The 14,082-nt window shown below is 50.2% G+C and overlaps 6 protein-coding genes across 6 annotated transcripts; 2 read left to right on the top strand and 4 right to left on the bottom strand.

Annotated features, from left to right (window-relative positions):
- Positions 1-6: 6 nt before the first annotated feature.
- On the top strand, positions 7-1,016 carry HETIRDRAFT_378399 (uncharacterized protein; the record flags this gene model as incomplete). The annotated part of the gene is made up of 5 exons (XM_009543044.1): positions 7-82; positions 144-246; positions 312-694; positions 743-874; positions 927-1,016. The coding sequence occupies 5 exons, from the start codon at positions 7-9 to the stop codon at positions 965-967; spliced, it is 735 nt and encodes a 244-aa protein (XP_009541339.1). The 3' UTR covers positions 968-1,016.
- A 45-nt stretch (positions 1,017-1,061) lies between these two features.
- On the bottom strand, positions 1,062-3,551 carry HETIRDRAFT_31323 (amino acid transporter). Its single transcript, XM_009541999.1, has 9 exons — positions 3,317-3,551; positions 2,792-3,264; positions 2,617-2,741; positions 2,431-2,565; positions 2,292-2,381; positions 2,023-2,233; positions 1,886-1,969; positions 1,646-1,831; positions 1,062-1,592 (listed from the first exon to the last, which is right to left on the bottom strand). Exons 1-9 carry the CDS (start codon positions 3,390-3,392, stop codon positions 1,209-1,211), a joined length of 1,764 nt encoding a protein of 587 aa, XP_009540294.1. The 5' UTR covers positions 3,393-3,551; the 3' UTR covers positions 1,062-1,208.
- Positions 3,552-3,921: 370 nt separating this feature from the next.
- On the bottom strand, positions 3,922-7,471 carry HETIRDRAFT_431774 (uncharacterized protein; the record flags this gene model as incomplete). Its single annotated transcript, XM_009543043.1, has 12 exons — positions 3,922-4,258; positions 4,315-4,428; positions 4,485-5,094; positions 5,149-5,468; positions 5,529-5,853; positions 5,905-6,203; positions 6,310-6,508; positions 6,600-6,929; positions 6,991-7,018; positions 7,081-7,155; positions 7,228-7,403; positions 7,464-7,471. 12 exons carry the CDS (start codon positions 7,469-7,471, stop codon positions 4,133-4,135), a joined length of 2,610 nt encoding a protein of 869 aa, XP_009541338.1. The 3' UTR covers positions 3,922-4,132.
- An 878-nt stretch (positions 7,472-8,349) lies between these two features.
- Positions 8,350-9,574, bottom strand: HETIRDRAFT_431773 (uncharacterized protein). Its single transcript, XM_009543042.1, has 5 exons — positions 9,411-9,574; positions 9,268-9,357; positions 9,054-9,197; positions 8,828-8,982; positions 8,350-8,770 (listed from the first exon to the last, which is right to left on the bottom strand). The coding sequence occupies exons 1-5, from the start codon at positions 9,496-9,498 to the stop codon at positions 8,393-8,395; spliced, it is 855 nt and encodes a 284-aa protein (XP_009541337.1). The 5' UTR covers positions 9,499-9,574; the 3' UTR covers positions 8,350-8,392.
- Positions 9,575-9,846: 272 nt separating this feature from the next.
- On the top strand, positions 9,847-10,758 carry HETIRDRAFT_99784 (uncharacterized protein; the record flags this gene model as incomplete). Its single annotated transcript, XM_009543041.1, has 6 exons — positions 9,847-9,865; positions 9,922-10,006; positions 10,064-10,127; positions 10,192-10,431; positions 10,495-10,592; positions 10,641-10,758. The coding sequence occupies 6 exons, from the start codon at positions 9,847-9,849 to the stop codon at positions 10,756-10,758; spliced, it is 624 nt and encodes a 207-aa protein (XP_009541336.1).
- A 162-nt stretch (positions 10,759-10,920) lies between these two features.
- Positions 10,921-13,983, bottom strand: HETIRDRAFT_457014 (uncharacterized protein; the record flags this gene model as incomplete). Its single annotated transcript, XM_009543040.1, has 3 exons — positions 10,921-12,916; positions 13,046-13,246; positions 13,308-13,983. 3 exons carry the CDS (start codon positions 13,981-13,983, stop codon positions 11,391-11,393), a joined length of 2,403 nt encoding a protein of 800 aa, XP_009541335.1. The 3' UTR covers positions 10,921-11,390.
- Between the last annotated feature and the right edge of the window lie 99 nt (positions 13,984-14,082).

Genomic DNA, 14,082 nt, shown 5'->3' with positions numbered 1-14,082 from the left:
AGTCTAATGTCTTCCGCTACATCCGAATGGGTCACACCTCCCACACGGCCTGAGCTCATCGAAAATTTAGTATCAGGCGTTGGTGTGTAGCCTATCTTCCAGTGCAGCCTTTTGCGCCATTGTTTACACACCTTTCTATCCAGATCGGTATAACCCTTCCAATGTTGGAATTTTGGAGGATTATCTGTATCACCAGATTAGAAGCCAAGAATATGATTGCCTCGCCAACCTTGCCATCTTGAAACTGTACGCTATGGTCTCGAATCCACAGTTTTGCGCATTCACTAACGAGTCTTTGCAACGTGTTAAAGTTATCAGTTCAACCAAGATCTCTACAACCCTGATGTCGTGGTCAATATCCTTATCAAAGCCCTCACATCCGTTCCTTTCCCCGACTTCAACCTCTCGATCGCCCTCCTCGACGACCGTCCCCCCAACTCTAACCTTGACGAGCCCGATCCCCTCCCAAACCTCCTCCCCCAGCTCACTTCTCTGCACAGCCTCCTTCAACAATGTCGTTTTCCAGCGTTCTGGTCATTGTACCGCTCTGATGAGCTCGAGTCTCTGAGAGACAATTACACTGTTGAAGTTGTTGGTTTTGAGGATTCTATAAGGGAGGTCGTTCTCCGTGCCGTAAAAGCAGCTTTCCAGCGAATAGGCAGCAACCGTCTGGGCACGTATCTAGATCTAAGCGGTGAGCTGACTTCTTTTCCCGCGACATCTTCATACTAAATCATATCAGAAACCGACTTGGAGGATTATGTCGCAAAATTAGACTGGAAAATTGACTCGTCAACGGGTGTAATTGATATCCCACCAAACCCCGACAATCAAATTGAGTCGACAGTTGTTCAGGAGAATATCGACCTCCCTCGTATGTACCGTAAATCTGTGTCCTTGAGCAATTCACCTGAATCACAAAACAGAGCTCTCCAAAATCGTCATGCATGCTGTAGCATCCGCATAATTGTTGTAGTCCGACTAGTACCTCAAAATATAATTTGTCTCAGATCTGCACGTCAGTAGAGATGTCTTGGAATTGTTATTTCTCGTCAAGGTTCGAAGGGTCAGTGCACGAAGCTGACATCGTGTAAATGACTATTCATTCCACGTGATGAGGTATGGATACACAATACTTGCTGTATAACACAGTTTCAAAAAATGTGCGAGTCCTTCTCGTCTAGTCCACCACCAAACCTAGAAGCTCTTCAATCCGTCGTGGACAGGAAAGCAGCACCTGTGCCCCATATAGCCATCACAGACGCCAGCGCTAGCAAGAACCCATCCCACAGCCCACATTTTCGCTCCAGGGCGACCTTTGCTGATATAGGACCAATAACGGCAAGAATGAAGGCAGAGAATGAGCCGAGAATAGCCATCATCGAACTGAATTCTGGCACGAGGATGGAGACTGTTATTGCCAGACAGACAAGCATAACACGTTCGAAGATGAGTAAGATGCGTTTGAATGCCCAATTGAAGAGGCGTGGGGTTGGCTTCGCTGCCAATCTGGGACCACTGCCACTGTTATCGTCGTGTGGGGGAATGAAACCAGTGTCAATGCCAAGAAAGGTTTCAATCGTGAGGTTGAGCTACACAATCCGGGTCAATAAATCGCGGCGCATACAAATGTCTGTTTACACACCGGTCTGGCACTGAGAGCGAACTTAGACAGAGGGTTAAGGACCAACATCCATAGGGCAATCTTGTTCAGCCAAGGATTGTATCCTGGAACTCCAAGGAGATTTTGGCTAACTTCATCACTGACATCGCGGCCAAACATCAAATAACCCGCGATTCCTATAATGCCGTATACGAAGGTCGCAAAAGTCTGATACGATCGTAAGTGATGTTTATAACATACAACACCGAGAGAAATACTTACAAACGCGTAATTCATTGCAGTGTCGAATTGGCTTGGGTCAATCATATCCCTGGCTAACGATGGCATAACAGCATGGCCACTAAACTGTTCGAACGGACCGTCAGGATGAGGGATTTTCATAACAAATGCGGACGTACCCCTGCCATGAACAAACCGAAAGCAACACCCAATTGCTCAAGGTTTCCGACACCCAGGTCAGTCTCCGCAGGGCTCCACAGACTTCCGGGAGCATCTCGTTTTGACAGACCGTCGATAAAGATAACAACGAGTAAAAATACTGTACAAATTATGCCCAAGATCGAAGTGTATGACAAAAGGGAGAGGGGTAGAAAAACCATGGGGACAAGTCTTTCATTCCACCGGTATTAGCGATGTCAGACCAAAGGGATCAGAGAAGTAGACTGACACGGCAATCCCCATAAGTTTATAGGTGTTAGGAGAGAACGCGGGCACAACTATACTCAAAGAATCGGCATACAGCGTAACGAGGATGACACTGTGGAAAGCGTTATACATCGTTGACTCACTTTCAGAAGCGTGCTCACCTAACACTAAAAAGCTCGAGGCAAAACATTGCGCTTATGAAAGGCATAGACTTTGGCCCAAATGCCTTTCGTCCAATATCAGAATATGACCGAACGCGATGGTCCGTGAGCACAATTCGTGCAAGGATTTTTGCTCTGGCCGATAATGAGCACCAGGCAATTCAATAAATCCAGAGGAGCACCCACGTATAGCACGTAACGAGACCATAAGAGATGATGAGCAGCGTCCCGCAGATCCATCCAGCATATGCAAAAGCAAGGGGCTCCGACAACATCCCAATTCCGAGTAAGATGGCAATCGCGTTGAAGAGCTATTCGGGTGGTTGAAGGTAAGGTATAGCAAAAGTAGAGGCTGACTTACTGTTTGACCAAACGTACTCCTTCCTTCAGGAAGTCCAAGATCGTGTGAGATTTTGGGAGCCAGCGCTGGCGCAGATGACAAGGATTCCTGATGGCCCCTACCCTTTGTCGGAGCGGCGGAGGTTAATATGGACGTATTTATTGTCAGTGAAATGGCCTTGCGAAGGAGCGGGGTCCGCTCGTTGGCTCGTCTTGGTCCTGGAAATTCGTGTCTGCGAGGTGGTGTAGATATACCTCTATCCCAACCCGAAACCTGCCTCATAGACGGATTCAGAGTCATCGTCGCCTCTTCATCCCACTGAACGTTGCCAATCATCCCATCGTGTGCAACATCTTCTAGATGCGGTGTAGGTAGATCATCCACCTCACTTTCAAAAATTGGTGCAAATTCGCCCGTCTCCTCGTCCTCCAAAAGCTGAGCACCGGAGGAGGAGATTGCCTCGGCGTTCGACAACAGATACTGCGAACGGCGATCTATAATTTGATGAGCACTCTTGCTGAATCAACGAAGGTGACAGTAACTCACAAGAAGCAACAGCATCCTTGAAACTAGAGCCACTGTGTGCAGAGCCCACTGAGAACGAAGTAGGTAGGGACGCCATGAACGTTCGTTAGAGTCGTCAAGAGTCGTAATTCGTAAGAACCAAGATTTGGTCTATATAGCACCGAGACTCGCACGCAAGACTATCAGTGATATCAAAAAAGACTGGCTGATGGAGACTAATATATAGGATGCTTTTTTGAGGTTCCGGAATGGTCTGAGCCTGGGCCTGAACATTGTAGAAATTTTCAGAATGCGAACGGATCATACAAGCAGGAAGCACCAAGCTGAGTTTAGCCTTGATCAAACGTCTGCCGAGTTCCGCCCGTACTTCCACTGATAGCTCTTACCGATGCCAATGAACAACAACGGCGACAAACTCGATCGTAGGGCCATGGGTATGGTCATGTTATCTGAGCTGACAATATGTACAGTAAGTTATCCGAATGCCTGCTCTTCTGTAGGTTCTACGACCGGCTCCCTCCCAAACGCATGAGGTGACCAGTGACTGGGAAGATGAGTGGTCTTGAAAATATATACAGTAAGCTCTTCTGAGCAGTTTCTGTACCTCCCTGTAACGAATAAAATTTACGCCTGAAACCAACAGATATAGCTCGAAGGCACAGAGCTACATAGTATGTCAAAACAAACTCTAGAGGTGCGACAGGATGCGTGTCTCGACGTTAAACAATGCCCTGAACGTATTGATAATAATGAAGTCGTGCAGGCGTACAAACAAGAAGCAACAACAGAATAGCGAGGAAGGGATTGGAGAAATATCATGAAGGTTTCGTAAGTTAGTCATGACGAATTCACAGCTCGGCGGTTTGTCCAGAGCATATATGGGTCCCGCGATATATCGGTTCCGGACTGCTTAACACGAGTACTTCGCCGTGCCTCGGGCAGTTTGGCAGTATTGTTCAAGTCCTGTTGGAAAGAATGAAGTGAGACTGTATGTGATTGAGGGAGCTCTCGAGACGTACCACCAGACGTTTCCGAATCCCGGGAGCGATGTGCGGCCACCATTTTGTCAGAGTGTTCTTGAGTGCAGATTCGCGATTTCCTTTAGGGTTCAGCCAAGCAGCGAAATCATCCACCTGCGAATATAACATGTCAGTGTGTTATTGAGACCCATTGGTGGTGGACAGCTTACTTCCTCCAAGTCAGTGTACACCGCCCACTCTCCAATACCCAACATGCCCTCCTCTCCTTCTTCTTGTAACCGTCGCTCTTTGACATTGACATCCAACCGTCTGTTCAGAATGTCTTGATCGAAAACACTTGGACCCTGGACAAACAATCGTCCTGTACCATACTGAACGATTCCCCCGCTGCCCAAGAGAGAAGCCGAACCCATGCCATCGAACCACCAAATCCTGTTGTAAAAGCGATCTCTACCCATGGGCTTGGCACGAATTGATCCCAACAGTTTTCTGAACTCCCGTTCAATTCCCTCCAGCCGCCGTTCGAGTTTATTGACTTCCTCATCAAGGCGACGATGCTCAGCTAGGGCTTGTCGAACTGACGCGTTCCGTGCTCGTGCAGCCTCTCGTTGTTTGGCATGCGCTAGGCCCTGCGCTTTACGTCTGAGGTCTTTGGACTTGGAGTGTTTGACAATCCCAGACCCAGATTCGGATGCACCTTCAGAGGCTGATATATCGGAGAGCTCGCTCATGTCACCCATGGGCGTGTCGTCAGGCTCTCCATTGGGTGTCTGTTCCTCTTCCTTTGTCCCGTTAAGCAGCGTATCGCGATCCTCGATACTAGATATACTAAAGTCAACTCAGGGAATTTAGACTGGAAGGTGGTGTACGAACTATTGCTTTCTCTGGCGGTTTACTTCGATCTTCTCTTTCCTCAAGGCAGTCAGTTGCTCCTCACAAGTCTCCATATAAGCGTGGATGGCCTTGCTGGACACAGCAATATTACACATGAAGTGCAATATGGCTATCCTATCTTCCGGTGGTAGAGTGTGATATCTGGCCCCTGGTGTTGAAGCGTGACTTAATCGAACGGGAGTTGGGGTTGACGCTCGTGATGTTGAGGGTGAACTAGGTGTTTCCAGTAGTGTATCAGGTGCAAAGAGGAGCCGAGTGAGGACCCGTCGGAGGGTGGGGAAATTTTCTAGGTTGGCATGCTGAGAAGTGAGCAATGTAAGTCAGATTCAAAACCCGGAGGGATTTGAAGTCAGGCATACGTCTTTGAGACACCCAACCAACGACTCCTCCCAGCCTTCTCTGCCATCGCCATGTCGGAGGGGAGCCCTCTCCCAGTTATTGCCTATGTCAACCATAGCGGCTGTCAATTGCTCGATCGTCACGCCCAAATCCTCGCCACCACCATCTTCTTCGTCCTCCATAAGTGATAATACCGCACTGTGACGTTGGAAAGTCACTGTTCGGAGGTTGTATATAAGGGTAGAATGAATCTCGGCGAGGATCTGACATGGTGGTTCAGCGACGGAATGGCGTAGCGCGTGTTCAAATTCGTCCAAAGTGAAGGTTGAGAGGTGTAATGGATGGCTATTGACAATTTAGATAAGATGATCATATCGCGCTAGGTTGAAAACTCACCCGTACACCATCAAGAAATTCCAAGTCATCAGCATGGACTCGAACGTTCCGGGAGTATTGTTGAATGGCAGAGCAACGCGGCTAGGTACCGGTCGTTTGATCTTCATACCTGCCTTCTTCTCTTTTTCTGAGAGTGTGACGTCCAAGTCTTCGGTAGGATACCTGATAGGCTTCTTCTTTTTCTTTTCGGCCGCCAAACGTTCAGCATCCTCTTTGGCTTTGAGAGCTTTTGCGGCTCTCTCTTTTGCTTCTCGCTCCTTTTGCTCAGCTACCAATGCCGCATTTTTGGCTGTATATGACTGTTAATGGAATGATGCTTAGATGTGACATGCACCTGCCTTTCTCTTCCTGCGCTGGAGTCATTTTCTTTGGCTTTTTGACAGGACCTTCCTTCTCTTCCCATACCTTCTTTCGCTTTTGTATCTCGCCCTTTTTGATATTCTCGACGCCCTGACGAGTTGCTTCAGGCATGATGGTGTCGACGCCATACCGGAGTGCAACGGGGGGCTTCACAGTCCAGGGCGATGCTACCGCCGCATCACGATCCACGCAATCGCGAATAAATCGACGAAGGATGCTCTTAGAGAATGCAAGACGGTCACGGCTGGGGTAACGCGTCGACAGTCAATCAAGGGACGCGTGATAGAGGAGCAGGGGCAATATTGATGAGAGAACGACACGATGTGCAGACTTACCTCATCTGAGAGCATTGGACATCCAAAAAGCTGCCACTGTATCGCGCGCGGGCTTCTTTCGCGGACGCACCGTGTTTGTCGCGCCCCTCGGGCTTCTCTTCCTCTAAAATCTGCACTCTGTAATAGTATTTCGCAGGATCATCGGCGGCATTGACAACTGCAGCAGCAATTTTGAGGTCGCCGTAAATTTGATGCGCCAGCCCAGTAGGACTTTTCTTGTGTGGTTGTGAAGAAGTAGAAGCAATGGGGCCCTCATGAGAATCTGGATTGACCAGGAACGAGACAGCATTGGGACGCGGAGGAAAGACTTCCAAGACACGAGCAAAGAACCTAGTATCGCGATTATTCATTCGAGTCGGCAAGACACAAAAGAAAGGTGGACATGGCTCACTTGTCTCCTTGAATATCAATATATATTTCTGCAACAGTACGCGGACGTCAGCGTTGAGCACACGCCGTTCGTTCAACGGGAAGGACACACTCTCGTCACGGAAGTAGCGGTCTTTGAAGCGTTCATACACGGCTTCAACCAGATGGTCCAGACGTCCCATCACCTCTGCGGAGCGCGGCAATATGTTAGGGAGAGAACGACACGTCAAACGTAACAAAACACCAGGGAGAAACGTACGCCATTGAACGGCTCGAAGGATGGCGGACTTCAAAGGCTCGGGGAACCTGGTATGCATTGTTCTAGCTTCTTGTTGCTCACTCTCGAGTGCCTGGAAGTAGTCCAAACCACTCTTGCCCGTCACCTCGCACTGGAACTGCTTGAGCCGGTAAAACGACATGCGCGCGGCATATGTTCTGCACAGACAGGAACGTTGAGAAGGTCAGCGAGGCTCAAGGGAAGGGTAGAGAGGATACATGCTCATAGTTGTCAAAGATCTCGCCGGTCTTCGCAAGATAATAAACGTCCCTGTTTGGATCTGCCTTGAGGCCCTGGAGGAGGGCATCGGAGGGCTCTGTGAGGAGCACGCGTTTGCGTCTGCAGGTAGGCATGTATGGGATGAACGGAGGGACAGGGAGATGATGGAGGGAAGGAAGAGAAGGACGGAGGGGGCGGGTGGCTCGAGAGGGCAATAGCTACCCCAGCGCGTAAGGCAGTGTGGCCTCGTCGAATTTTGGCCTGAGACATCCTCCCAATGCCAGGCGAGCCGCGGGTTCTTCAGACTCAGCCTCTCCTCTCTTGCCTTTCTTCCTCCATCAGCCTCCCCCCTCCACCCCCTCTCGCAGGGCCGGCACTTGCGCTGCCGATCTCTCCACCACCGCACCGCGAATTCACCTTCCGATGCCTCTCACCCGACCTGCCCGGCTTTGTCCTTGTGAGCGCTCGTGGCCGCCTTACAGTACTTCTCAATTCCTGTTACTGCTGTTGCGCTACGCAAATCATCAAGGAGTTGGCTGTATTGGAGAGGGTCGTTGGATACATCGTGGAGTCTGCTACATCCGTGACGCGGAGGGTGCAGCAGGGTTCAGCTCAACGTTTCGAGCAATCGCGACGGTCTTTGCCTCTTCGTCTTACTACGCGTTCTCCAGTCCACCTCCAAAATTCATGACCGCATCTCCTGTATCGCTTTCATTCTTTGGAGGAGATCAGGTTTGTCGCGAGTACTAATGCATTTCTACGCAGTCCATGGTATAGTCGTGGAGAAGACTGCTCGATTTAGGTCGGAATAATTTCAAGTTCTGCGCAAACTCTCCGACGCAATGACCATATTCGGACAGGTCTGCGAGCCACCGACAGTCGATTTCCAGTCATAACAAATGAGATAGGCATACTAGACACTGGTGTGCTACGGCTGCAAAGGACTCTCTCCCCTTCGTTGGCTTACGGTCTTCCGCCGTCGCTTTCTCTTAGGTTCCGATCTCTCTGTACTATCGTCTGCAGCAAGTTCTCGAACCCCATCACGCGCATGCCCTTCCTGGCGTTTTCTCTTTTCGCCGGTTTTCTCGCTCTGGACTGTTTTGGTCACTTCTCCTGATAGCTTGCCCTTTCCTGGCTCCTCACTCTTAACCTTGGTCGCTGGCGGTTCAATGACTTTTTTCTTTTTGATGCTAAGGGGGTTCGGGCCTTTAGGACCCTTCTTTTTTTTGACAGGCTGAGATTCGGGTGCGGCTGCTTTCAGTTTGCCGATCTCGGAAGTGGAAGGAGCAAGGGATTGCTGCTCAGCCTGCAGAAAAAGAATCATCAAGCCGGTGAAATAAATACCTGAATGAACAAAACTCACAAGGTGTTTTGCGCGGAGGGTGGTGTCACTCGGAGGCTCGAGAATCATGACAGAGCGATTTACATGAAGGATGGGTACGCCAGGAATGGAACGAAGTTTGACGCGGAGCGGCTGGGACTGCGTTGAGACTACGTAGCGGTGCTTGTTCGTGTCGCCTGAACAATTCATGCGAGCAACAGATTCGTGAGGTATTGTTCTATAGCAAGAAAATAAAAACTATTCGCACCTATAACGCTTGCGAGACAATCATCTCCAGGAATGGCCTCCTTATGATTGCATTTTCGCCTCTCAAACATCTTTGCAAGGTCAACAGCTGGTTGTTGGGCCTTGCCTTGCAGGTACAACTCGTGGATACAGCACTGAGTGATCACTAGCCATAAGCTTCAATGTCAGCGTTACTTGGGCGATCGGGCATGCGTGTGAGAGGGTCGAAGACGCACTCGGTTTGATTGCCCCTTGAAGGGCAGTGCCGAGCTGCTTGGTGAAGTCAAGCTTTTGCGAGACGGCATTTTTACACATCTCTGAGTCCACTGGTCATGAAGGACGTGAATCATTTTCTGGCGTGTGGAAGGGCCTGACGAACCTAAGACTTGGTAGGGTTGCCTGAAGCCAAACGAGAGACAATATAACGACATGAGCTTGCGATACGCTTTGGCGCGTTTCTGACGCATTTTGGTTCAAGAAGCGGTGCGCCTCAGTAAGTTGATGATGATGTTATGTTGGCTTGAGTGACGGCCAGAGCAAACTATTCGATCGAGGGGATCAAATGAGAGCCTACGATAATTCCTTTACGTCGTCTTATTTGGCTGTATTGTGCAAAGGCTTCTAACCTCTTTCCATTTTGGGCCACTACGCCAACTTCGCTGCAACGATTCGTCATGGTCCGTCTTGCAACGGTCCTGGTCCTCCTGAGGTACTTTCAACCCTGTATCGTTCTTGATATTTCAATTTTACAAGTGTGTATAGTGCCTTATATACCAAGGTCTGCTCCGTCGATGTGGCCGGTAAAATATCATGGAATGAGCACTGTCCAGGCATGTATGATCCACCTGCTCAAGCTCTCTTAAGGTGGCTGACCTCAGATCTTTGACTAGATGCCTCTACTTTGGGACACACAAGAGTGATTTTAGATGGCTCGGTAGCATCAGGAAGCGTAACGCGAGACGGCCGCTTTCTCATGTACGTTCACGATGCTATTCCATAAAGTGTCTCTCATCTGGCATCGTCCCTATTTAGTCCCAGCGTAGAACCAGGAACTTACATCCTTTCCGTTGTTTCGCACAACCATCAGTTTGACAAGGTAATATTTATCCAACACCCTCGTCGTCACCACTTATTGAATCTGTGACTTCTTGAATACGCAGTTCCGGATAGATATTCCCACCCAGTCTTCCACACCTGAAGTCCGAGCCTATGCGCCTGGAACACCTCTTAACCCTCCATCATCTATCAAACTATCATACCCGATACTCATCACACCTCGTGGACAAAACGCCTACTTCGTTCCACCTCAATCATTCAATCTCCTCGGGATGTTCCAAAATCCAATGATGCTCATGATGGTCTTCGGTGGTGTCATGATGCTCTCAATGCCATACTTATTGGTACGTTTTCAAATCCGTGTACGGATGCCCAGAGAATGGTTATGTGCTGACCCCCGCGTGCAGAAGAGCATGGATCCGGAGATGGTGCAGGAGTTCAAAGAGAACCAAGCCAAATTATCTAACTTTCAGACCTCACTACAAAATGGGGATTTGAAATCCAGGTACACATTTCGCGCTACGCATAGTGTTTCCTACTGAACGTTGTCTAGCTATTCTGCGCTAATGAGCGGCGAAGAGCCGCGCGCCGTTGTATCAACAGTAGCAGCCAAACAGCCTAATTCAGCACCGAATACGCCCAAGAATCGGGGCAATAAAAAGCGGCGATGAAGCTCTCAGGATCGACCTGTGCGTGGATGTTCACGTTAGAGATTTTGTTCCATGTTATGTGGCTGGATTTATTTATCGAGACACCATTTCTTTGTCCGTTTAACGTCTCGTCATGAGTTCATGATCATCTCAACGAGAGAATTCGCAGTCCTCAAACATACAGAAGAATGCAGGGTGGTGGTCGTGCCATTTACTGTGTATAACGAGCATTAATCTGTCTGATCAAGTAGCTGAATAGGACGAGCGGTCATCAAACCATCCATCGTGGAGCATAATCGTGAACCTCTATCAAACTAGCACGTAAGTACGTAACTAATAGCACTGTCACTAGCATTAAGGCAAACGTGCTGAGAATCGTGGCAAGACCTAAGATGGTGCATGTGGAAAGGTAGCATCTGATCGTGGGGCGTGGATATGATACAGGGCGTCGGGAAATCGACAGGTATAGATCCAGGAGACATGGAAGAAAATGATAAGACAAGGTAAGGCAAACAAAAGTGGGGGTGAGAGAGAATTGAAAGTGAAGAAAGTAAGAGAAGAAAAAAAAAGGTCGGCCGGCGTCACAGACCCGGCTTCGTACACGTACACATTGGAGCCAATACTGCCAAATTAGCTCACAACCGTCTTCAGTCTTACGCACCATCAACAGAGACACGGCGCGCGGCCCTTGAAGCCTCCGTCGTGCCCAATCTCCTCCAGCGCTCTATCAGCCCAACACGCTTCTTGTTCTCACCTTCCTCCTGTCCTGACCGGGGTTTGCTGTTGGCAGCGGATGGCGACAAAGTAGACGACGTTGTGCGCCGATGCGTCTTGCCAGATGGCTTCTGTCGATTGAGTGAGAAAACTCGACGGAGGCTCGAAGGAGACTCTGCAGAAGGCTGAGCACTCGCCATTCCTCCAGGAGCATGGCCATTCGGTTTCCTCGCCTCCATTGCGTCAATGATGACGATAGATTTCGCGGCGGGAGACATGGTAGAAGGATGCGTGCCCGTACGACTTGCGCCTGTGTTCGCTTTAGCATTTCCGCTGATAGGCGATGTCAATCTGGTGGGCGATGTTAAATGTAGAAGCGACGGGTCAGAGGCGCTTCGAACCCGCGCCGGCAAAGATGGCGAGGTGGTGGTGCGCGAAGGAGGCATAGGACTCGCCGGACTGTTACCGGTGGGACCAATGTTGACGAGGACCCAACCATCACCTTTAGGCCTTTCTTTTAGCCTCTCTCCCTGCTCAGAGGCACTTCTCTGTCTCCTCTGCGGCCGCGGCAACTCTCCCAGCAAAGCCATTTCGCTCTTCCGATCGACCTCCGGCTGCACGAGTTCAGGCTCTGCGACCTTGACCACCTGGGTGAAGGGTATCTTGTCTTTTCCCAGCCTCAGCTCCGGTAGATTTCCATTGCCACGTCCATGCGCACCCATAGACGGATGGACCTTCAACTCAGCCTGCTCTCCCTGTTTCTCCTCCACGGGACTCGCCCATCCTCCAGGGAGCTGTAACTCAGGCGTCACCTGCTCCTTGAATGTAGCCTTCTCCTGTTCTTCACCTGTCCATGTGATCGGTATATCGTATGTTTGGCCCGTGCTCGAGCTGAACGCAGAATCACGGAACGCACCTGGTCCCAGTAAAGGCGGTGTTGTCGTCGAACCGGACGATTGCAGAGACAAGTTAGGACGAGTCGCGAGTATAGGGGGACGCGGTAGAGTTCTTGGAGGAATGGGAGCTGACTGCGCCGTTGGATGAAGATTCTCAGGTTCCGCAGCAACATGCGGAGACGAGGGCGCGAGTGCGCTCGCACCAGGTGATGATGTAGGCTCAGCAGCATAGTCCGTGACCGAAGGAAAGTAGGGGTTTGGTGGACCAGCAGTGTACAATACGGTCGGACCGGAGCCAAGAGGGTATCGTTCGTCTCGTCGTCCTGATAGCCGGAATCCTCCTGCTCCGATACCGGTCATATCGATATCGCTGCTGACGGTACTGGGGAGGGGGAGGCGCACAAGATCATTCTCGGTGCGCGGGAAGCTAGGACCAGGCATGGCAGGGATATTCTCCTGCGAGTCAATCGAGACGCCAACTGAAACGGGTACTTGCGCGCGCGGAGCGCCTTTCCGCAAGACAGCGTGGTGCATCGACAGCGGTGAAGGCTGATGTACATGTCCATTCTCTGGAGTTATGCGTGTGTGAGCATGTCCTTCAAGATGCGCATGGTGTCCCAAATATGGAGATGTATTATACCTTCCATGACTCGAGGATGGTACGATCCCCTCAGGCGTCGTCGCTCTGAAGACGTCACCTTTGAGAAGATCTGTTTTGGAAGAGGATGTATCAGGGGAGGGCCCGTGTGAGATACCAGTGAATATCCACAAGTCTTTGACACGGGATCGATTCGCTATAGATATGGAACAAAGAAGTGTAAAGCCATAGGAGTCTAGAGATCCGAGGAGAGCGAGGACCTGGCGAAGGGAATCCGTCGCAAATGTATCCTCCTGAAACCCTGAGGCGCAAACATTGAGTATAAGCATAAGCAATGATCAACAGGGGAGGAGGCAAATCACATTTGTACCCTTTCAGTTTGAACTCAAAGACCGTGTCGCGAATTTTCTTTTCTGAGACAACACCCCGCGGCCACGCGGCACGGACAGTCTGCAGGATGGCTGGGGTAGAATGAAGAGGAGGTGATATGACACGCAAAGTTGTAGCGTTAGGAAATGATATCGCGAACGGGACCTTGAGAGGGCGATTGAGGGTTGCCGAAGATCCACGGCTAAAGGTAGACGAGGGTCGAGGCGATGACGATGAGGAATGAGTGGGTGGAGAGGTATGGGGCTTCGAAAATGCCATAGCGATGCGATCATCCTGTTCGCGACCATAGTCGATAGTGGAGAGGAACACGAACCCATTCTGATAGAGCAGAGCCAATATGTCTACCAGTAGCTTTTCTGTGAAAGTGCTCTTTGGACTCGCCCACGGCTTGCCTTCAAGGCAGAATTCGCAGAAGTTCTGTATGGCATCCTCACGAAAAGCGGTAACGAGGTGGTCGCGGTCGAGAAATGTGCGAAGCGCGGATATGAGTGGTGGAAGAAAGTTGTAAACCCTGATGCAAGCAGAGCCCGAGATGGCGAGGATAGAGAATGTGGAAGGGATGCGATCGTCGCGTATGAATTCTCGTCTTGGAAAGAAAGCAGGATCCGAGCCTGAGGGCGTGTTAGACTGTGCGGGCGACTGTGCCATGGTCAGTGAAGGAGACAAAAGTGAGATGAGAGAAACGTTGGCGCCGTCACCTCAAACACGCCCTGCCTCCATTGACGTCATAGCCACGACGATTTCTCC

This window comes from Heterobasidion irregulare (assembly GCF_000320585.1).
Source record: "Heterobasidion irregulare TC 32-1 unplaced genomic scaffold scaffold_01, whole genome shotgun sequence".
Lineage (NCBI taxonomy): Eukaryota > Fungi > Basidiomycota > Agaricomycetes > Russulales > Bondarzewiaceae > Heterobasidion > Heterobasidion irregulare.
This window is presented reverse-complemented; position numbering and strand designations above follow the sequence as displayed.